Consider the following 25,974-nt stretch of genomic DNA (forward strand, 5'->3'; position numbering starts at 1 on the left):
AAGGGCCCATCTCTATACCGGAAGAATGCAAAGTTCCTGTAATCATGGCTGCACAGGTAAAAAACACACTCTCCAAAGCCAAAAACACAGCATCCATGGGACCTGACAACATCCCAGGCTGTGTTCTACAAGAACTACAGAATGAACTGGCACCCCACCTAAGTACCATGTTCAATCAAAGCCTCACCTCAGGCTTTATGCCCACTGAATGGTGCACAGCAATGGTTATCCCACGCCACAAAGGGGTAGCCACCATGGACCCTGGGAACTACTACCGCCCCATTAGTCTGACAAGCCTGATCTGCAAGGCTATGGAACGTATCTTCACAAAACTTATAAACAATGACATTGGTAATCTCCAAACTCTGGACCCTACCCAGTTCGGGTTTGCAAAAGGCAGATCATGTATCCTAAACCTGATAGACTTCTTTGAAGTGGTCACCAAAACTGTAGATGAGGGTAAAGTGGTTCACACAACCTATCTAGATCTCGCCAGGGCTTTCGACATCATCCACCACTCTGGAATTATAGATAAACTCACTAAACTAGGTATAAATCCTTATGTCACAAGATGGGTTGCCAACTGGCTCACTGACAGAACCCACACTGTGAAAGTAGCAGACTCTAAATCCAACTTCAGATCAGTGACAAGTGGAGTACCACAAAGTTCAGTCCTGGGTTCACTCCTGTTTTGTATCTACTTCTCTGAAGTACAGGCGAACACAGAAGGTCTTTGGCTAACAAAGTTTGCAGATGACTGCAAACTAGGAGCCATAATCAAAAGTCCTAATGATGTGGACATCCTACAAAAGGGCCTCACTGAGACAGATGTCTGGTGTCAAAGCCATGGCCTCAAGCTCAATGCCAAAAAGTGCATTGTCATCCCTTTTGGTAAAAACTCTGTACCCATGAACTACCACATAGGCGATAGTATACTTAACACCAAAAGTGTGATAACAGACCTTGGGACACATCACCATAGTGGTCAGGAAATCCTTCTACATGCCACACCATGACAAAAGATTTCTCATCCAGGAAAAAAGAGTTCATTGTTCCCCTCTACTCATCATTCATTAGACCCATTATAGAGTACAACGCCCCTTTTGGTATGTACCTCACAAGACATCCACAACAACTGAAAAGGCCACAGAAATACCTCACAAAGAGGATTACTGGCCTCAAACAGATGCCCTACGCAGACCGTCTCAAAAAACTCCAGCTTTACTCTGTTGCATATCACCTACTCAGAGATGATCTCTGCCTAATATACAGTGCTATGTCAAACCCAGAGCTGTTGGACATGCTCCACTTAAAGAAATCCCAATCCCTCTGAGCTATATGCTCTAGGGACCTAAACCTTATCACCACAATAAACAGAACATGCTGGAGGGATGGATTCCTGTCCCAGAGACTTCCCATACTCTGGATCAAACTACCTATCTATATCAAACAAAGCTCCTCATTAGCACTCTACAAGAAAAATCATGATGATTGGATGGGAGATAGGAAATTCACCCCGAGGATCACTTCTGTGGCTCTGCTTGACAGGGGCACAGGAAAATAATTTTCTTGGATGGCAAAAGCCAGGGTACCTTTTTTGCTAGGCTTATATAGGCCCCAGGGCCGATAGCCTAGTACCTACCTATGAACCTATGTAAGAAAGTTTTAACCACTTGCAGTTGTGCTGCTCAAGTTCCTTTACAATCACATTCCTGTCCTAGACTGATATTCCTGATTTAAGCATTGCTTTTGATCATTTATTAAGACCAAATCTCATTCTTACATCATCATCTGAGAATGTTTTAACCACTTGCAGTAGTGCTTTCAATTCATGCACAAAATGTAGATGAAAAGCCTTTAAGGAAGATTCTCCAAATCTTTTAGTTTTACCGTGACAGGAGTGGGCTCCATTCCTAAGTCAGGGTATAATTAAAGTTCATGAAATTTGTATTATTTCAATCTTTGATGTGATCCAAAAGTGCTATTTGCAGTAAGGTTGTTTACTGGTAACCAAATTGTAACCAAGACCTAATCTGTTAAGTAAACAGCTTAATGAGTTAAAGGCAAGACAAAACAACAATGGTGACAAAGAATCACCCTGGAATATCCCCCTTTGAATTTTTATCTTTGTGATAATAATTTGACTATTGTCATAGCTTAATTGCAAAGTGGTTTGCCACTCTTTCATTGTTCCCTTTTTAAGATTCTCTATTATGGCTTTATTTAGCAAAAATGATTCTTTGTTCTTTATGACTTTCTTCTGTTAGCATTTTGTTCTATTGCACTGATTGAGTTTTCTTCTAAATGACTACAAACTATGTCTGTTATCAATTCTAGTATACAGTTTGTACATCGTCAGAAGGCAATTTATTGGTCTATAATTTTAAGGATAGTGTACAGGTTCATCTTAAGGAGAAATATAGTTCTTCCTGTTGTTAACCAGGTTAGTATCTGTTTGGGATGCATATAGAAGTTATTCTTACTCAGGGTTAAATCTTTGGGTAAAGATGCCAGAAGTCAGGTACTGCATCTAGGCCTGAAGGTTTTCAGCTACACACACACATGCAGACTGTATATATACCTTGGAGCAATTTGAATGCTCACCCTTTTACCTACTTGCTTTTCTTAGGCTGTGCCAGTTCCACAGAAGGATGAAAACCTATCTACATCTCAGACAACTCATGTTTAACTTGTGACCAATTTACAGGAGGAATTTTGTGAGGAGAGAGAGGAGTGATGAAACATAAAATAGTCAAACTTATCCGGGGAGGAAGTTTTGATATCTATTCCAAAATGCGATCTTCTCCAACAATTGCTGTTGGAAACAGGGTATGACTGGAGGTATCTGCCTAATGCGGATATATTAAGGACAGCATCACTTACAAAAGTGAGTTACAAATCCTCAGACCACCAGATTTGTATGTGTACCTATTGGGTCTTTGTGACCATGTGCAAAGAACAGTACAGCTCAATCAAAACGCCCTATGATAGCTAACTAGATGACAGCCACACCACGAACATGCCCTTGCCCTACAAAAATGGGGAATGTGGGTATTAGCTGTTAATGTAGTTTCTTGATGGTTCATAGCCATGTAGAAGAGGAAAACCAAGTCCTTTGAAAAATACATATAATAGGTATGTTTCAGGGTTCAGAGGGGAAAATGGAGAATCTTAAAAAAATGGACTCAGGGAATGCATGGCAATGCAGAAGAAAAGACATCTGAGTGAAAAACTGAACAGGGGACCTAAATGCTGTAATACAGCAAAGCTAACTTCTATACCACTTTATTAACTTATTTTATACAGATACATTATATTCCATACAATAATTGGTCCTTAGATACAAATCTATACAACTCAACAACTTTTTACATTATTTCATTGCTAAACAAAAATGTTTTTGCTAAAAACTTACCCAATGCCACCCGAGCTGCTGAAGCATCATAGTTGATCCAAAATGAGACCCAGGACAGAATGGTGATAAGGATAGAGGGCATGTAAGTCTGCAAGATGAAGTAGCCGATGTTCCTCTTTATCCGGAAACTTAAAGACAGTCTTGGATAGGAACCTGAATTAAAAAAACAAAAAAAAAACAAGAAGACAATAGGAAGCAGTAGCTTTACTTCCAGAGTTTAATTTATTTTCCGTTGTTGCTTCCAACTTTAATTGCTGTGTCTTGTCAGGGCTAGCTTTGTATTTTATAAATAAAACAATGATTAAGTCTTATGCTAGTTGCCAAAAATGAACCATATAAAAAGTGGCAACATTTCTGAATATACTTTTATTAAGAAATAAACACAAAGAACTATTTGGGATGCTTTACTTAATCAACATGCAAGGTCATTGAACATGCAGATCTGCATATACTAAGGCCTGGACATTATTAATTAATTAATTAATTAATTAATTAATCAATGTAACCTTTTAACTTATACAGCTTTAATTTTGAATAAAGGAAAATATTGTATTTACTGTTCAATGCAGGGCATCTCTAGTATGATCCACCACCATGGAGATTCTAATTTTAAACATATAACATAGACATCCCACACCATCATTTTTATTTAATGTTTAAATACAAAAGAAATTTGAAGAAAAAAAAATACACAAGGGTCCTGCCAAAGTGCTGTAATGTCCATTGTTAAAAAAAATGTATGAACTATGCTGTTATTGCCCTTATTATGTTCTTATATGCAATTTTAATACCCTTTTTTGTTTTGCTTATATAGATGCATAAGCCGATAGACAGGTAAACAACGTATCCCAGGTAGCAAATGCATTGAGATAAGACTACTTTCTAGAATCTAGATACAAAAACAAAGTGTTTTTGCAATATTTTTATACACTGAACAGTTCTCATGTTATTCTTCCTATCTGGCAAATGTGCACTGATGTGCATGTTTATGGCTTAAACAACTTCCATCTAGTGTGCCTTCTCAAAACAGATGAGCTTGATGCAAAGAAGCTCAGTAACATAGACCAGAATCATAGTTTTTTTCAAAGCTTTATGGTCTGATAAATTTTCTTTAAAAAGATAACTAGTTTTGTTCATTATACCAGAAGATGATGAACTGAATAAAGAAGACTGTTATCTTCTCTGGACAATCCTAGCTGTGATGGTGAAAAATATAGCAAAGAATCTGAAGAAGTCTGCTCCACCACAATTTGAAATCTTTTTGTCATCCCTTTAAGAGACAGTGCAGAGACAAATCAGCATAAAAAAGCAGGACATTTCTAAAACCCTTTATTGAGAATCCCTGGATTAAAGTTTTGTCTCTTATTGAGTTGTACTTACAAAATGGTACCACTTCATGTTGAAAATACTCAAGATTTTTTTGATAGATGGACTACCCATTTTTAAAATTTAGTAAACAAACAAACAATAAATAAATATTGATATAAACTTAAGAATTTAGTTTAGAAAAATAACTTTCTTTTCAGGCATGTACTATATATATATATATATATATATATATATATATATATATATATATATATATATATATATATATATATATATATATATATATATATATATATATATATATATATATATATATATATATATATATATATATATATATATATATATATATATATATATATATATATAAATATATATATATATATATATATATATATATATGGGTCTACTTCATTTGCCCTAACTTCCATTTGACTGACACCCATTTGCCCGAGACCAAATGACCGAAATTTAATTTGACTGACAATTCATTTGACCGACAAGTATTATTGGCAAGAAAATGGAATATGCCCCCTTCCCCACTGTAGTACGACCCTGGAGTTAGAATATATAGTTAGGGGGGGTGGGGGGGCAATATTAAAGCAAAACCAAATATTAAAGCAAAACCAAACAATATAATCTGAAATTAAGTGGGGGATTCGCCCCCACACCCCCCCATTGTGGGGGGCTGTGCCCCCACACCCCTTAACTATATATTCTAACTCCAGGGTCGCACTACAGTGGGAAAGGGGGCATATTCCATTTACTTGCCAATAATACTTGTTGGTCAAATGAAGTGTCGGTCAAATGAAGTGTCGGTCAAATGAAATTTCGGTCAAATGGGGTCGGGCAAATGGGTGTCAGTCAATTGGAAGTTAGGGCAAATGAAGTAGACCCATATATATATATATATATATATATATATATATATATATATATATATATATATATATATATATATATATATATATATTCACTTTATAATTTCAAAATATTGAAATATCGAATTTCAGTATCTCAAGACTATAAAGACAAAAAACCAAAACACCAAAACCTGAAATCCACAAAATTCAAAACAGCGAACGTAAACACACCATACACCCTGTAGGAGTGGTTACTGCCTAGAAGCTGTAGTTTTATTGGCCATTTTGCGTCAGTTCTAAACTCCTTGATCTCTATCTCTTAACACCCTGCTGCCTCGTGGTTTTGGCATCTTTCCAGGCTTGTTAGTTGTTGCTGAAGCACCTACCAAGGGGAGAAAACGCTGAGAGGAGAAAGGAGCCACTTTTAAGATTTTAAGTATTTTCTTCTGCTTTTTTGTTAAGAATTACTGCTTTGCCGCCTACTTTTCGGCATTTCCCAGCTTGCTAAAGTTTATATCTGTATTAGAAACAGTATTTAGAACACATCTAGAGCCTGTTTGCTGCATTTCCTGTGTTGCACTTAATTTAAAATCATTTTTTTCTCTTAAAACTGCATTTTACCTGACTTTGGCCTAGCACTCAAGTGTGGGGTCATTTATTGCAGTGTTGTGATTATTTTCCTATTTGTGTATCTCTGCTACCTTTAAACTAAAACAAAAAAGAAAAAAAAAATCTTGCTTTTTTCCCACTTTCTGAAATTTAAGAAAGTTCAGTTACAGATTTGCTGTTCTGAACTGTTTGTAATTTTCTTGCAGGCCATTGCTTGCTTGGACTAAAGGTAAGTCTCTGTGTTCACCAGTGGCAGTGGTTAACACTGAACAGCCTGCCTGTCCCTGTAGGAGTGGTTACTGCCTAGAAGCTGTAGTTTTATTGGCCATTTTGGGTCAATTATAAACTCCTTGATCTCTATCTCTTAAAACCCTGCAACCCTCTTTTAGCGCGGTCTTGTCACAGAGCAGCGTCGGGCAGTGCCGGTTAAACAAGCTTAAACTATTCCCGGCTCCACAAAGTCTACTCTTCACTTTTTCACTTAGAACTGCTCTAAATCTCTATTTAAGCACTCTATTCTCATTCTAAAGCCCTGCACTTGCTCGTATAAGTAATCTCATAGGTAAACACAAACTAAAGCACTACATCCTCTTATACTCCTTCAAAGCACTTGCTCCCTATTGGTTCTTTCTGATCAGTCAATAAGTAGTTCCCTATATTATTCAGGCATGTCCAAAGGTCAGTTTTGAGTTTACTCTCCAGTCCAGCTGGTGAATCTGGGAATCTTGAGGCAATGTTACAACTGCCTTATGTATACAGACCACCCTCTCCTCCTCCCAACAAGCTCAAATATATGTGAGAGATGCAACTATATAGCCAAATTGGAGGCTAAGCTCTCTCAACCCAGTCCTGGCACAGCCTGTCAGGAGGAGAAGGTAACCACAGACACCACAAATCCAGTCTCAAATAGACCTATCGCATCAGCAAACCAAACACATAAACACACAAAAACATACTCGAAGGCTCTAAATAAAAATCTGCCTAAGCAGCAGAGACCTCCAAAGCAGACATCCAAGCAACACCTACCATGAAACAATATCCACGTATCACATAGCTCACAAAGTCAGTGTGCCACACAGTCACAGCCCTTAAGGCTAAACAACACACCTAATACACTTGTAATAGGTGACTCTATTGTCAGACACACTGACGTCCCACTCACCAGGCTGAACAAGGAGAAGGTCACTGTAAGCTGCCTGTCGGGTGCCAGGATCCACCACATAACACAAGCACTCAGGTCACTCCAAAGCAAGTACAAGTATGACTCCGTCATTGTCCATGCTGGTGTGAATGACCTGAGACGTACCTCCCTGGACTACATGAAAAAAGACGTACAGGAGCTCTTTGATCATGTAGCCCAGGCTGGTATGACCCTGACCTTGAGTAGCGTCTCACCCTCACCAAGAAGAATGCCACAGTATAAAGACAAAATGATCAATTTTAACAATTGGCTAAAGTATTGGTATCATTCAAAGGGGATCCAGTGTCTGTCAGCCTGGGATGACATGCTCAACAAGCCACATTGCTTCGCTATGGATGGCATGCATCTGTCACCCCTGGGTTTTCGAATACTGACTAAGGCTCTTGCCTCCCCCATAGTGCCTTTTTTAGGCAAGGCTCAAAAGACAAACCCACCCCCATAGACAACACAAAGAAAAAAAAACTAAGGGTAATGCTGCTCAATGCCAGAAGTCCAAACCTCAAGATGCACACACTCGAGACTCTCCTCAGTATGGAGAATATCGATATCTGTGCAGTAACATAAACAAGGTTCAAGGCTCCCAAGAGCACCCCAGCACTACCAGGCTATACTTCATGCCATGCTTTCCGGCCCCAAAACTTGGACCTAACCACAAAAGGAGGGGGAGTATCCATATTTATCAAAGATACCCACACCTCCAGGCTAGTGGCACTGCACAAAGCTTCGGAGACCATCCATGTGCAACTAACAGTGGGCAAAACTGCCTTTCAGTTTGCAGCCTGCTACAGGCCGCCCTCCCAAACACAGGAACCTCACTCGGCTTTCCTGAGAACACTGGAGAATATGAAGGTCTCTCCAAACACTATTATATTGGGTGACTTCAACTACCCAAACATCGATTGGGAAAACTACTCAAGCCCAAACACCCTTGCCCAACGGTTCCTAGAATTTATAAACTCAAATGCTATGGAACAACTGGTCACCACTCCCACAAGAGGGGAAAACATACTGGATCTGGTCATCACCAACATGGGGTCTCTATGTTCCACACCAGAGGTATACACCTCATTGGTAAGATCAGACCATAAACAAATCTCACTGGACATCCATATTCCGTCCCCACCTCTAGCCAAGGAAACCACGGTGAAGAGCTTCTCAAAAGCAAACTTCACACTTCTCAAAACTGAGGTGGAATCCTTCAAAGCCCCCGGGCCAGTGGACAATACGGCCCAAAACGCAGAATCCTTTACAAAAGCATTCTATGGACACCTACAGGAATGCATGGAGCATGCTATCCCAAATAAAACCAAGACTCACTCCTCCAAAGGCAGGAGACCTGTCTGGTGGACCCCGGCCATAAATAAGCTATACAACAAAAGGAGAAAGCTACTACATGACAGAACAAAATCCCAAAAAGGGAAGGCATCACTGATCAATACTAGCAAGAAACTACGATCCCTCATAAAATCTTCTAAGGCCAGCTTTGAAAGAAAAATTGCACAAGACACTAAAGATAATCACAAGGCCTTCTTTAGTTATGTCAGAAACCTGGGAGGCAACTCCCAGATATGCTGTGAGTTAGTGCAAAATGACAAAAAATTCACTGAACCCACAGACATTGCCAACATCCTGGCAGAAAGGTTCAGTGCAAACTTCTCCCCCCCTTCCCCCCAAAAGAGCAAATGTCTATCCCAACAGAGTGTAGCCTTCCTGAGATCACAGATGCACAGGTGAGAGCTGCCCTCTCCAAAGCAAAAAACACAGCATCAATGGGACCAGACGGTGTCCCGGGCTGCGTCTTACATGAGCTCCAAGAAGAAATAAACCCTAATATAAAGTCACTGTTCAATCTCAGCCTTACTACAGGATATGTTCCCAAGGAATGGCGTACAGAAACAGTGGTCCCACTCCACAAAGGTGGTGCCACAACAGACCCCGGAAACTATCGCCCTATAAGCCTGACTAGCCTGGTCTGCAAAGCTATGGAACGTATCATCATGGAAATCATAAACAAAGACATTGGGGACCTCCAGACACTGGATCCTACCCAATTCGGCTTCGTTAAGGGCAGATCTTGCCTCTTGAAACTGGTTGACTTCTTTGAAACAGTTACCAAAACCACAGATGAAGGGAAGGTAGTCCACACAGCCCACCTGGACCTCGCAAAGGCCTTTGACACAATACCCCACTCGGGCATCATAAATAAGCTCACCAGCTTAAATATCAACCCCTATGTCACAAGATGGGTTGCAAACTGGCTCAGGGATAGAACCCACATGGTCAGAATAGCAGGTGCCATGTCAGACTCTAAACCAGTTACAAGTGGTGTCCCACAAGGCTCAGTCCTGGGACCTCTCTTGTTCGGTATATATTTCTCTGAGGTACAGGCTAACATGGGTGGACTATGGCTGACCAAGTTCACAGATGACTGCAAACTGGGTGCTATAATCGACTGTCCAACTGACACAAGCATCCTCCAAAAGGATGGATAACTGGTGCCAGAGCCATGGCCTAAAGCTAAATGCCAAAAAGTGCATAGTCATCCCCTTTGGAAAAAACAAAGTGCCCACAAATTATCACATAGGTGGTAATCCATTAAGTATGGAAGAAGTAATTAGGGACATGGGGACCCAGGTAGATAGCAATCTCTCCTTTGACAATCACATTGCCAAAGTGGTTAGAAAGACCTTCTATGTAGCCCACCTTATCATGAAAGGGTTCACATCTAGATCAAGAGAGGTCATTGTGCCCCTCTACTCACCACTTATCAGGCCCATAATTGAGTACAATGCCCCGTTTGGGATGTACCTTACCCAACACCTTCAGCAACTGGAAAGACCCCAAAAGTATCTCACCAAGAGGATCAAGGGGCTCAAACTGATGCCCTATGCAGTTCGGCTAAAGAAACTCCAGCTCTACTCAGTTGCGTACCGCCTACTCAGAGGCGATCTGTGTCTGACGTATAAAGCCATGTCCAACCCAGAATTAATGGACATGCTTCACCTCAGGAAATCTAAATCCCTTAGAGCTACACGCTCCAGGGACCTGAACCTCAGCACAGAAATAAATAGGACATGCTGGAGGGACAGATTCATATCCTAGAGGCTCCCCTCACTCTGGAACAAAATCCCAATCCATGTCAGGCAGAGCCCCTCACTGACCCTCTTCAAGAGAAATCTTGACGAATTGATGGGAGATCGTAAGTTTACCCCTGGGATCTCTTCTGTGTCACTGCTGGACAGAGGTACAGTAAACAAACCTTAAAAGGGCTACCTTCTGTGACCTACTATACAGAGGCACAGTCAACTAATCTAAAAGGGTGGCAAAAGCCAAACATACTCTGGCTAGGCTTATAAATGCCCTAGGGCAGATAGCCTAGTATCAGCCTATGAACCTATGAACCTATGAACACATACATCGGCCTCCCCACATCACAACAAATAAACAAAACACACACAAACACAACAATACAAATAAATAAACCTACCCTACATATAAGCAGGGGGGCAAGCCCCCCACACCCCCGTTACTTATATATACTGACTCCGAGGCCGCACCAAATAAAAAAAGACATAAACTCACCACTACACACTCTACAGTCCCCTCGCACACACACATCACAAATGTACAAACACCACCACTTTCAACACTTACACACTCATACTCTAACCTACCTACCCTAACCCACTCCTAAAACTTCCGAACATACTCACATACACTCAAATCCCTACCCAAAACCCATAAAAAATATTCACTTACCTTAATCTCCAACCATATCCAAATACCAAACATAAATCAGGCACACAGTACATCCCATGTCATGTAGCGCACCACCAAACCGTGAATTCAACATTTCTGGATTCGCGGTTATGGGGTTTTGCTATTTTGGAAGTTCGGCTTTATAGTCTTGAGATACTGAAATTCGATATTTCAGTATTTCGAGATTGTAAAGTGAATATATATATATATATATATATATATATATATATATATATATATATATATATATATACACACACACACACACACACACACACACACACACACACACACACACACACACACACACACACACACACACACACACATTTAAACATGAAAGATGACAGAACAGACTATGCAATGTTTTCAGAAATAAAAAATGATTACCGGAAAGAACATCCAATACATTTTTTCAAGATGTTCTTCACCTCAGTGTCATTTAAAGCAACATTATTTGAGGTAAATGGAAAGACCGTATTTAATCATCAAACCTTCCTGTGGTCATCTTAATGTTTTCCACTTCTATACAGCATATATTCTGTGAAAAGATGTGAGAAAATGTAGTGGTCAACCACTGCACAACAACTAACACTCCTGACAACCATTTCTTTGTGCTCTAATACTCACAACTCAAGTTCACACAAAGACTATAAAAGATGACCTACTTTATGATTCCATGCAAAGGTTTAGCCTAATGAGATAAGGGAATTTATTTTGTAATAATAATGACTGCATAACTGGATATTCTTGCCCATGAATTGTATTAACATACAAGAATTTATAGAATCAGAAATTGCAGAAGTACTAGAGAATGGATATGCAATAGACTTGGCTATTGCACTCAGATATCTGAAGATAAGAAGGGCACTCCCTTTCAGGCAATGTTAATCATACAGAATCCATCACATTCAAATATTTCCATATATAGAAGTTGTCTGCTAGATATAGATCTATCAATGTTCATATTTTAGGAGTCTACTATTTTTATTGTCAGATAAATTAATCTGATACAATAAAACAATTGTTAGATAACTTAAAATACTAACATGTATAGATCACAATGGGAAACTGAGCACTCAATGCTTAATACATTCTTTGGAAAAGTGACAACGATTTTAAGCACATGAATTAAATAACATGAATGTTACTTTCATGCCTGTAGATCCAGCTCAGTTCCCATAGTCTTATTACCCCCTCTAATTTGCATTACACATTTTCCATTTATATCTCTGCATACCAGAAAGACTCCACAACATGTCCCCTACTGCAACACTGCAACTACCACCTGTTAGAATTGATGACATACTGTCATAGACAGAAGTATGTTAGTTATTGGGTATATAGTTTTCATGCTAAGAGGCTAGCTGCAGTAATTTGTATGTTGTGGATTATAGCTGCTAGAGTATGTTAAAATTAAATATTACCTCAATGAGGCAACATCACATTATCTGTGTCTCTTCAGTATTTATTAGGCTTCCTAAAAGACTTGCTGTCAAAACATGGGACATTTCTGACAGTATTTAAATTGTATATGAACAGAAGTGAATTAATATATTTACCTGGAAATTGTAATTTTCAGTGTGACAATGTCTTAACTGCAAAGACCACATTCCCTGGAATGAAACCTAAGCAGAAAATTGACGCTATAAATCAAGAAATTGAATTAAGCCCTAAGTGAAAGAGGAACAGCTGAGAAATCTGAGAAGATGCAATGAGATATCTTCTTACAAGGCAAAGGGAAGTAGCATTCAAATTATCTAACTGTTCTGCTTTCCTGAAAATGTAAAAGGATAGCAGTTACAACACAGAAGCTCAGGAATTTCAGGATTTACTGTGAACCCAAGGAGAGTTTTCCTTATAAGATTTTATAAGACCATAAGGTCCAACTGAAAATATACGAGTGAGTGCGTGTGTGTGTGTGTGTGTGTGTGTGTGTGTGTGTGTGTGTGTGTGTGTGTGTGTTATTGAGATGAAGAACAGCATAAAAACAGAGTGTAGTGAACTGTGGTGATTCTCTGATAAGAAATATTAGTTTGTGGTATGAAAATAGCAAAAGAAGGAGTCCAGTATTAAAGAAAAACAGACCTGAACTGATAACAAGCTGTAGATATTTGTGGAATTTTTATATACTTCCTATACACTTTAAACAATTAGCCAAGAAGATGTATGTATGTACAATAATATGTGACTTAAATAAGACAACTATGACAATAAAGACAAGCTGCTTTGTTAAAGTACTGCACATAAAAAGCACCCAGGAAGCAACAAACCAAAAATGAAAAATAAAGTCACAGTGCATTCCTAAAGCAAAGAATATGAAAAAGATACATATCAGACTTGAAAATGGAGGACAGAGAAAAAGTCATATATTCTGTAGGTGCGGCCATATTCAAGGGATAAATACTATGTAGCATTTAGTCTGGTGAATCAATTTTATAGTAATACATTTTCCAAGATGCATTACTGGTAAAAAATCCAAAGGAAGATGCATTTTATTGAACTGAAGTTGGAAAATGAGCTGTCAGTTGGTAATAATGAAATTAAAGGACTTGGCAAGGTAGCTCATAAGATGCACCTGAAGCACTGATACAAGAATGCAGTGAATTGAATCAAAAGCTGTTGGAAAAGTGTTGAGAATCAATGGGCAGAATTTAAAATTTTAAACTAAATACATATGCAGAGTGCAATAATTACCTCAGTAATGACTTTAGAGCATTTAGCCTAGACAGATAAGAATGTAAATGCATGTAATTAACATATTCTGACACGCAGGAATCTTCACTGGATCATAAACTGATGATATGTAGGTAGAAAAGTAAACAAACTTTCTTCAGATCAGTAAGGAAGTTAATACTCCCAGGTATTCTGGGCCATTTTGCTTGTAAGAAACTAAGAATGGTGTAAATAATTCACATTGTAAAGCTGAGGATGGCATGCACATGGAAACAGTCACAGAGGTGATATTTTTCATGAATATGCTGAGCCAGGAAGTTTGCAAGAATGCCATATACCTATAAAGTCTGACATTCTGCTAGTGATAACATGCTCAAAAACACCTTAGATGTCATTAACAAATAATGTTTGTTAACTGGGAAAGTGTACTGGTCAGGTGATCTTTTTCAGTTATAACGTGGGCCATAAACAGAAAGCAGTTAGCTTAAACATATTGTTATAACATATGAATGATATGGAATATTTTTACAAAGTCAAGCAATTTCAGTAGCATTGTAAAACTTGAATCTGTATTACTGCACAAGATCTGAATAATGTGATTAAAATTGGACATTACAATTGCTTCCAGCTGAAGACAATGCCTAAAAAATACAAAATGCTAACTTTTTATTTTCAACAGTAGGTGTAAGACAGGGTGACTAATATACAACATGAGATGAAGCAAGCTCCTGCTGTGTAAATTTAATACATCATTAGGAAGGTGTTCCTCAGACTCGCAGGTGGTATTACATCAGCACGATTTAAATTCCAAACCGATGTTGCATGTGTACTTGAAGTCTGGAATGGTATTGTGAGCATAATTCATTATATATAAGCATGTGAGATGACACAAGAAGAATACTCAGAGAATGGTAAAACTCTTTAATAGAGAAAAGCACCATGACTTCAAGACAATAACAGCAAATGTAAAATAAGACTGACAAGTCGAACTGAGGATGTTTTCTAATGATTATTTTCATTTAAGTTATTATGGTACTGGATATATTGTAGGAAAATTTACAGAAATTCTTAAATCTTTTTTAGATTTAAGAAAAGGGATTTTATTACACTCAAAACGTTTTACCCTGTAAAGGAGTATTTATGTAGTGCTTAAAGCATTATAAATGACTATAATGAACTGTGAATGGGGCCTGGCCAAGATGGTGATCAGTTAGCAGCACATATTTTTTGCTCTACTTCTTTGCAGTTATTCTGACAAGATTTTATATCATAAACTTAATGAATACTCTTTTATAACTAATTTTTAAATATCTTAGAGCTGTTTTTGGTACTAATGAAATTAAAGGACTTGGCAAAATAGGTTATAAGATGCCCCTAAAATGCAAATACAAGAATACTTTATAATAGTTTCTGAAAGAAAAATCACGTTTTTGTGATTTTTCTAATTCCCTTTTCTGTAACAAGTCAAGTATTTTGGTAAAATGAGCCACTCTAAGTTAATTCCCAGGACAGCTCATTGAAGAAGGAATTACAATATATTTTAACCAGCATCCAGGATCTTCCAACTAGAATGGACAATCTTGTGATTAAAATGGACAATATAAAGGAAGATTGTAAGAAACAAATGGATTTATTAAATGAAATCTTAAAGCAACAGTCAGTACAGATTTCAACAACAGAGGAAGGAGTAAATTACTTGGAGACATACATAACATACATACATACAAATGTTTCAAGCAGGGGCATTAAAGCCCTTCTTGCTTGCCAATATGCCAAAACACTTGTTCCCATAATAAATGTCCAGGATGTTCTTAAAAATATCTAAACTAGTGCTTCCTTTAATGTAATTTGGTAGTCTGTTCCAAGCATCAGCTACTCTGTCAAAGAACCAATTAGTGCACTTTTCATTCCTACAGTGTCTTCTACATGGTTATCTGATGATTCTCTAGTACTTTTTGATAACCCCAAACATTCCCAGAGATAGTGGTCTCTAAATGCCCTATATACCTGAATAAGATCTCCTATTAAATATCTGTAAGAGACACTGTACAAGTTCAAATGTTTTAGTCTTTCATAATAACTTGGATTTTCACATCCATGGATGCCCTTAGTATATTTCTACTGTACTCTTTCCAGTTTATTCATGCTTGTTTTCCTATAGGGTTTCCATATTGTTATTCCATACTCAAGTATGGGTTGTGACTAACAAACAATGACTTCATTATGTTTGATTTCCTTGACTTTATAACTCTTTTTATACAACCTATAGTTCTATAACTATCATTAGCCAATTTGTTGATATGATTAGAAAAGCTCATAACTGAATCTACCCATATACCCAGGTCCTTAAATGAGTCTACATTTTCAATCACTGTGTGCTGTATTAAATATTCACTTTTCGGTTTATGTCTCCCAAATCTCATATGCTTAGTTTTTGATGTATTTATCAACATATTATTCTCCTGTGCCCAGACGGTCAATTTAGTCAAATTATTTTGCAGACATGCCTTATCTTTAACACTTGTAATCAGTTTACCCAATTTCATGTTATCAGCATATAGACTGTAGAGAACACCTCAGATGAAAAAGAAAGGTCTGAAAGATACAATCTAAGCAAGTAAGGGCCTAGTACAGAGCCCTGTGGGACACCTTGACTGTAACCAAGGATTTCACCTGTCTAGTTGGTGTGTGATACTTGCCATGTCCTATTTGTAAGCCATGCAGCTATCCATCTTATCAACAGTACATCAATACCTAGTTGTACTACTTTATTGATCAGTGTTTTGTGCATGACCCTGTCAAATGCTGATGTTAAATCTATATAAATCACATCACAGCACAATTTTTCATTCATAGCTGTTATTATATTGTTATAGAACATCATGTTACAGGTGGTAATAGATCTATTTTCAACATATGCATGCTGATATATGGTTTCAAGTCCCAACCTATCCAGTTCTGACAATAACTTATCCAATATTACCTTCTCCATTATTTTTCCACAACATGAAAGTAGATTTAAGGGTCTATATGATTCTGGGTTTGTCCTACTCCCCTTTCCTTTAAAGACAGGTTTAACAAGTGTGTGTCTCCTATCTTGAGGAATTTCCCCATGTTTATATGATCTAGTGAATGGATGGAAGAATGACAAAAAATGAAAACCATATACAATTTGCCCTAAAACAGAGCACTTTGCTTTTAGAGAAAATAGAGGACCTGGAGAGTAGATCTAGAAAGAGAAACATCTGGATATATGAAATTCCAGAGAAAGAGGAAGGAGATAACATGATAATAGTTTTTGAATAACTGATTACCTAAAACTCTGAATTGACCTGAGCTCTTTCAAATTCTTCCGTAAAAAAATAATGCACCCTCTCCTAGATCAGTAATTGTTAAATTCCTTTCAAGTCAGAATAAAGACCTGGTATTGAAGTCAGTTTGGACAAACTTTCCAATAAAAATGAAAGAAAATATTATCAGATTTGATAATGACTATTCTGTTATGATAAAAAAGGTTTACATCCCAATAAAAAGTTTAAAGAAGCTGAACATTAAATCTCAATTCATCAAGAATTTTCCACCTGAAAGACAAAGCATTTTTAATACACTTGAAGATGCATTGGAGTTTACACAAGACTAATTTGAAGAGACAAGCAACTAGAAATGGATGGGCATCAAAAGAAAAACATAGTAAAACAGTCAGGAAAAGTGATGGTTTATTTTACTAGTCTGTTTTATTTTGCTATTCTGTTAAATGTTTCTTTTAACATCTTCAAGGAAATGTCACCCACCATAAGGTAAAAACTTTTAATTTACTTGAATGATTTTCTTATTAACAGTAACTGACTGTTTACTTCCATTTATTTTATCTAAAATTCTAGTAGAGAGGGATAAATGATTAACATAATAGATTAAGTTTTAATAATATATATATATATATATATATATATATATATATATATATATATATATATATATGTGTACATAAGTATAGCTTGTTTTGTATTATTTTTAGTAATCTTTAATATGACATAACTGCTATAAATTTCAGGATGGCTTCTGAATGTTAAACTACAAATATAAATACTGTCTACTTTTGTGAATATTGCATTTTTATTTTATTCAAGTAATAGGGGCTTTACAATGATTTGGTGTACTAAATATAATAGTAAATATGCTACCACATTAAATAACTGTACAGGAGCTCATGTTTCATTAAAACACCATAAATATCTTTTTATTTCAAATCACAGCTCTTTGAATGTGATCATGAGCCTTCTTACATTGTAAACAACTTCTCTACATATTGTTTTCCCACTTTAAATATTGTTAGCTCAAAAGAATGTTGTTTTAAATTGTCATGAGCTTGTTTTTACTCACAGTAACAACCAGTTTAATTTTGGACTCCTCTTGCAGGAGGAAGTGCATCTTGCACTTTCACCTCTTCAGAAACAGGAATTATTTGAATAGAACATTCAAACAAGTGGAAAATAAGACAATACGAGCAAAATGACACTTTATTTTTATATTCTAGTGATTTAATTTGTCACTAAAGATTTATTAAATGTTTTTACATTACGCTTATACATTTATGCACATTGTAAGCAATGCATTCATTTTATCTCTTGTGTTTAGTAAGCTAGTTGGATTTTAGTTTCAATCTATAAATTCAGTGGTTTCTGTACTGTAATGAGTGCATCACCTTTTGATATCCAAGACAGATAGGTGGCTCATTATATGTATATGCAAGTAAATTATACATTTAGACTGCATTATTTATTGCTGGTTTTATAGGATATATGTGTAGATGCTTTGTTTTTTAGTGTAAGCGTATTTCTTTCCTTGGCATTTTGTAATTTTTCTTTGAGGTTTTATAATTGTAAATTTTCAAAGCAAAAATTCTTTTGTTTTGTGATAAGCACTCACAAGAATATTTGTGATAAAAATATAAACTTTTAACAGAAAATCAGTTTAATACTGATTTGAAATGCATAAGCTTATGAATTTTGATAATTAGTCCTTCCAGCTCTTCAAATTTAATGATGCTGTTGAATAACTCTTTTTATATTTATTTGATGCTTAACATGATGAGTTCATTCATGACAATATTTCTTTGATATATAGTTTTATTGCCATCCTTTTATTAGTTTTCTCTCAGTGTAAGGATATAAAGCAAAGAAGTAGCAACTATTTTCCCTGATTTTGTTATGATAGTTTGGAAGCTGTTCTCAGCACTGACATAATTACTGGTAATAAAGACATCATGCTAAAAGGCTGGAAGATAGATAAAGGGACTAAAGCAGATTATACTTAATGTTGGATCAAGCATACACATAAATATGCACTGTTTTCTTGCACCAAGTATTTTTATATATGAATTACGTGTCTGTCTGTTTATTTGTTTTAGAATGTTAGAAATTTGACCTTAATACATTTTCAAAGATTATCAGAGAGGCAAGTAAATAACGGAAAGAATCTAATAAAGCCTACATGTTTTTTTTTCATGTAGGCATTGAGCCATGCTGCTAACATGGTTGTGAACATTTTGTAAATTCAGTAAGCGCTGCTGAGTGGTGCGCATGAGTGCGCCAACATAGAAACGTCCATGCCATTCAAATCACCTCATAATCAGGTGAATCTTATGCAAATGAGGCAGGTAGAGCAATCCAGCAAGCAGTTAGGCAGGTCCACAGACGCTCTGTCAGTGTCTGTAGTGTACACTGAAAAATTCCATGTACAGGAATGTAGGCAGACAAAAGGAGCAGAACAAATGTAGATGGATGGACAAAAATGACATACCATGTACAGATATGAGTGAAACTATCCTCCATGTGTCAGCTTGATTAAAGGAAATAAGTTAAATTATTATTTTTTTTAATAATCTGGGCATGTTTGCATGGCATGCTGCAGTGCACAAACATACTTTATAAAAAGAAAAAAATATAAAATAACAAAATTAATATTATGTGACAGAAATGTATTACAGGACCCTGCATGGAGTATCTGCAATGGTGCATTAGTGCTGTTGCTAACATGGTAGGGCTTTGAAGTGTGCAGTTTCTAGGCTGTGAGCACAGATCCCTATGTAAATGAGGTGGAGTGAATAGCATAAAGGGGCAATTGTGTCCGCATATGCCCTCTGTGTAGGCAGCGAACTATGTTGGTGTGTACAGAGATGGTAGCTGACATCAGAGGAGGGTGTGTCCAATAACTTCTAAGCTTATTTCAGCCTAGCTGCACCTGTTTGCATGGCATGTTGCCATGCTGAGCATGCTCTTTCAGGGGGGTTTGTGCACTAACTTCTAAGCTTTGTTACTTATAGGGCCCATGTTTCACCATGTTTGCCTAGTGCACCACTATTCTGAGCATGGAAATCTGGGGAGTGTGAGTACTAAGTGCTAAGCTTTGTTTACATATGGGGAGTGTATTTGCATGGTGTGCCACAGTGCTGAGTGTAACTAAAAGGCAATGACATATTAATTAGTTTTGCCCCATGTTTAACTTAGACTAGGGCAATTAAATGATGTTAATGATATACTAGGCAGGTGCAATGCATCATAGGTAGCCAATCACAGAGTCCGCACCTACAGCAGAGGGCTATAAAGTATGCATACACACTACAATCTGATTCTTCCCCTATACTATGCACCATTGGAGTACAGACTTGGGAATTTTAACTGAGATAATGCTAGGGGCTGTTGCAGATCTGCTGCATCTGTACGTGTTAGATGCTGAAGTCAGTGCTGCTGCTGCTGCTGACAATAGCCCTAGACAGAGAAGAAGAAGAGTGTTCAGGCCCAGGATAACCTTCCAGGGGCTACATAAGATGGAGATTGTAGAGAGCTACAGGGTGGGGAGGGACATACTATAAGAACTCACTGAGCTCTGCCACCCTCAACTCAGACAACAGAGGGGTAACCCATCCCAGTGGAAACAAAGGTATGTGTAGCCCTTAGTATACTAGCTACAGGTACCTTCCAAAGACCATCTGGGGACATGATGGGGGTCTCACAGGCATCAGAATCCAGGGTACTCCACCAGTTCCTGGATGCCATGCTACCACATACTAGTGAGCACATTTTTCCCCTCAACCGTCAGGTAAGGGCCAGCAATATGCAATACCTCTACTGTGTAGCACACTACCTTGAGGTACTGGGTGTTATAGATTGCACTCATGTACACATCAAGTCACTACCGGTGAGGAGGGTGGCATTTACACCAACCGGAAGGGGTACCACTCCATCAACTGCCAGGTCATGTGCAATGCCCAGGGCATTATCATGAATGTGCGTGCTGCCAGACCTGGCAATTATCTTGACTCCCATATCTCGCACACATAACAGCTGCACCAGATGTTTGCTAGGAGGAACATCCCACATGGCCATTTACTGGGGATGCTGGCTATGCACTGGAACTGTGGATGATAACACCCATCAGTAATGTGCACACACTCACACGGAAGAACACCTTAATGAGACACATGCACAAACTAGGAACATCATAGAGTGTGTGTTTGGGGTTCTGAAATCATGGTTCCGGTGCCTCGATATATCTGGTGGAGCCTTGCAGTACACTCCAGACACATGTGCACAGATATTCACAGTATGTGTCATGCTACATAATATGATCCAGCAGAAACAGCTGCAGCAGGATCAGCAAAGAGAAGGGATACACAGCCCCCACCAGTGCCTAGATCACCACAGCCACAGTCACAGGAGGACTCAGAGGAGGAACCCCCTGATGTTGTCCCTGTAGGCAGATGTAGGTGTGCCCAGTATGCCCTGGCTTTGGCTAAGAGACAATGCATAGCACATTCACTGACAACCTAGGGGCCTAGGGACTGACACCTTACTCCTACTCACATACATATAGTAATATTGTTGATGCCAGAAAGCCCACATAACCTGTACCTAGCCATATATTCGCTGTGTACTACTTGCATCACACAGACTCAGCCCTGAACTCCAGTTCTGTCAACTGCTGCAGTCATAAGGTAAGTCTCTAACCTACACACTACTTGTAAGGATTAATATAATACGGTATCGTATGTATGTATGGATCTGCTGCATCTATTCAAGGAAATATAGTGGGCTAGATAACCACATTAGGAGCCAACAAAGAACACCAAACAAATGTAAGGCAGCAGTTCAAACCAAGAAGGCAATAAAAAAAAAATGTGGAATGATATAAATAAAATTTAATGCACAAAGCTCCACAGATTAAGCACAACACTTTCGTAAAAAAACTTCATCAGAATCATACATTTCAAACCAGCACCACATGTTAAATACCCTACCCATAAAATCATACCCAATAGAATTTCATTGACAATTAGGATGCCCCCATCTTTATAGAAACACATAAATATAATTAACATACATATACCATACTTGATACAGCCCTAAAATAAACACTATTAAAACTAGGCTATACAAGTTTATTTTATACAATGTAAGATTTTAATCTAAGTATACTAACAATGGACACATTGTCATTAAGACCAGGGGGACAGTGGCATTCAATTTTAATTGCTGGGATAACTCCTTAGCTTTCAATATATCTTCCCGTGGTCCCCCCCCCAATAATCCCTTGATACGCATTCCAACACAAAAAAAACAAAGGCATGGTCAGGATAATTGGCAATATGTTTAGCAAGGGCATTTTTCAAATCCCCCTTCTTCATATCTAAGCCATGCTCGTACAACCACTCTTTAAATTTCCTTTTGGTCTTACCTATATAAAAATGTTGACACTTAAGGCACTTTCCCACATATATAACCCCCATAGTATTGCATGTACTATGAGACTTGGACCTAAATATCTTGGAATTGACCTCAATCCGGTCTCCTTCGACCACCATCCTACATTGGGGACAGTTTCTACACCTATAAGTACCCCATTTCTTGTAGGTGGTACTAGGCCCATAGTCAGTAGTGGGATGCTCAAATATATATTTTAAAGTTTTACCCCTTCTAAACACAATGCGGGGTTTAACCTCACCAACCTTGGCCATTTCTTTAAGATTTTCCAGTACTAGTAGATAGTCTCCTTAATAAAGCCAGCCTCATTACAAAATTGGGTGATAAATGTTCCATTCAAATCCATCCTATTCACTCCTTGGTTTCTATTGAATCCAAGCTCTCCCTGTGCCTCACATTAATGAGAGGGACAATATCACCCCTACTTCTTCTCTCTTTAATGTCATTCATATGCTTAGCTACCAACCCAACAGGATACCCTCTCCCCTGAAACATACACCCCATTTTTTCACATTCTTTACCAAATTCATTCCAATTAGAAACCATTCGGGCAAGCCGTATATATTGACCCTTAACTATTCCCACCTTTTGATGATAAGGATGATTGCTTTCAAAATGCAAAATTCTATTGCTAGACGAGGGTTTACGATATATGGTACTGACCCAACTTCGATTGACAACATCCTTATAGATAGTAACATCTAGGTAATTAATAGAAAACATATCCACCTGATAGGTAAATTTCAAAAAGGACATGGAATTATTCAAAAAAGTAATACAACTTTCAATTTTACCTATTGGTTTATCCCACACAACAAAAATATCATCCAAAAACTGGAGATATAAACTCCATGGCTTTACCCCAAACTGAGGAAAAAGAATGCGTCTCTCCCATTGTAACAGAATAATGTTTGCAAAGATGGGGGCACAAGCCACCCCCATCGCAACACCATTCTTTTGCCTAAAATATTGCCCATCAATAAACACAAAATTATATTTGAGTACCACTTCCATACATAAGACCAAAGCATTGATGGTATTATTATCCAGTGATGTACATTCACAAAGGAAATCATGGAACCATTCTAATCCCAGTTCATGGGAATAACATTGTACAACTCAACCACCTCAATAGTCATAAAAGCACAACTTTCCGAAAACTCTACCATCTTCATTGTATTTAAAAAGTCCCACAAATTTTTACATATATGCTCAAAGGGATCTAAGCAACTTTTCAGAACAAAATCTACATATTTACCAAGGGGGTGAATCTTAGACTTTGTCCCACTAACAACTGGCCTCATAGGCAGATCACTAATACACTTATGAATTTTGGGTATCCCAAAAATAACTGGCACAATGGGATACTTAACCTGAAAAATCCCAAAGAGCTGAAAAGTAATCTCTTGTTCATCCAGCATATCCTGCAAATAAAAATCAATATGCTGGAAGGCCAATTTAATAACACTCAAAGATGTTTCCTCATATAACTCACTTTGATTAACATATAATAACATTTTGTTAATATAGTCATCTTTTCCCATGATAACAACCCCCCCCCACACTTGTCGGGTTTCATAACCCTAAGCTGCTTGTTATTAGAAAGTTCCCATAATAAAGCAGATTCATGGGCACTTGAATTATCACACATATATGACCTTCTATAATTCAAATCCCTAAAGTCATATTCTACTAACTTTTCGAAAATAATTAGAGGTAGGGGCAGTGGGGGGTTAAATCTGCTGCTTCTCTTCAAAACATTCCCTGTATGTTGGACATCTTCTTGAAACATTAATTTTAAACACATTTTCCTGAGAAACAGCTTTAAATCCACAAGTAAGTTCTCAATTTTAAAACTAGTTGTAGACACAAACAATTCACCCCTACTAAATAAGTTAGCATGCTCCATATAACATTCAAAATCACTGTAGTTGTACAACGTAAAATCTCCTGTATAATTGTGAACTATTTCTAATATAACATTTGGAGAATTACAGGGAAACCCTCAGCAACAGTACCTTGCATATCACTTTCATCAAAGAAAGTTTTGTCAACATTTACCTTTGTTCCCAGTTCTTCTTGAAGTAAAATTTCCCCTGATGATAATTCCCTTGCTGGTAGTTCCTGTTGTTGTATTGACCATTGTTGCCCCTGTTCCTCTGGTTTTCTAATCATTTGGACCTCTGAGAACCATTCGTTTGGTTTCCCGCTAAAGGGACATCTGATTCCCCCAACACATGGTTATCCCATTTGGGAGAATCCTCCCACTGGCGTACAGCGAACTTAACTTCACTCCTATTGGCTGTAGGTGGACTGGGATATGCCTTTCCTTCTGCATACACTACACGATCCCTTTCAAACTTTTTAATTTTGTTATTCTTCATCCTTTCTATATCACAATCTACTTTTTTAAAAATAGACAGGTAATCATTCTGATGTTCAGAAAATAAATCTTTATGAATAATATTGTCCAATTTTTCTGACTCCACTATCAGGCCATCAATCTCCCTCTGATTGTGTTTCACCAAACACTCAAGGAGCTCGCACCCATGCCGGTCAAAGAGCTGTAAAAGCTCCTCATGAAAGGGAGACCCGGCCTTAACCCCATTGGGGAACTTCCATGTCCAAAGACCTTTCGGCAACCTCTTAACTTTAATGCACTTGTGTAAGTAGGCATTGTCCACTTGCAACCTTTTACAATGAAAAATGGATAGCTCCAAAGAACTAATGGATGTTTCAAAGACTGGGGCTCTAAATTATGTCCCTATTCATCAAGGGACACTGCTCCTAGGAGCCAGTGCTTGACATTATTAGGTGGACCACTCTGAAAATTGACCAAATAAACCCCTGGGGAGCTGTTAGCCACCTGTGACCTCCCCCCACCATTGAGCAAACAAGCAGGGGTCTCCAAGAATTCATTCTCTTTCCCAGAAAAGTGGTCAAGATGGTGCTGCATGTGGTTAATTTTCCCAGTTAGCTCCTGTACTAACTGAATTAATAAACCCCTGCTTTGGGTAAGATTATCCACGCCATTTGGCTTGACTACTTGTCCAGACATATCGCCCCAACAGTGAGAACTAGATAACCACAATAGGAGACAACGAAGAACAGCAAAAAAATGTAAGGCAGCAGTTCAAACCAAAAAGGCAAACAAAAAAACATGGAATGATATAAATAAAATTTAATGCACAAAACTCCACAGATTAAGTACAATGAGATGGGAGCATCCTAATTGTCAATGAAATTCTATAGGGTATGATTGCATGGGTTGGGTATTTAACGTAGTGCTGCTTAATCTGTGGAGCTTTGTGCAAATAGTACATTGTATGTTCCATGTAAAGCAGAAATAACAATGTACCTATT

General features: G+C 37.7%; 1 protein-coding gene across 1 annotated transcript in view; it reads right to left on the reverse strand.

The window, feature by feature from the left end:
• Positions 1-25,974, reverse strand: part of LOC122790044 (gamma-aminobutyric acid receptor subunit beta-4) — a 1,529,477-nt gene that overhangs the window by 85,031 nt on the left and 1,418,472 nt on the right. The window contains exon 7 of the mRNA XM_044057608.1: positions 3,416-3,568. Within this exon, the coding sequence (XP_043913543.1) occupies positions 3,416-3,568 (153 nt within the window). The remainder of the gene's footprint in view (positions 1-3,415; positions 3,569-25,974) is intronic.

Source organism: Protopterus annectens, chromosome 15.part0 (genome assembly GCF_019279795.1).
Source record: "Protopterus annectens isolate FY-2018-M chromosome 15.part0, PAN1.0, whole genome shotgun sequence".
Lineage (NCBI taxonomy): Eukaryota > Metazoa > Chordata > Ceratodontiformes > Protopteridae > Protopterus > Protopterus annectens.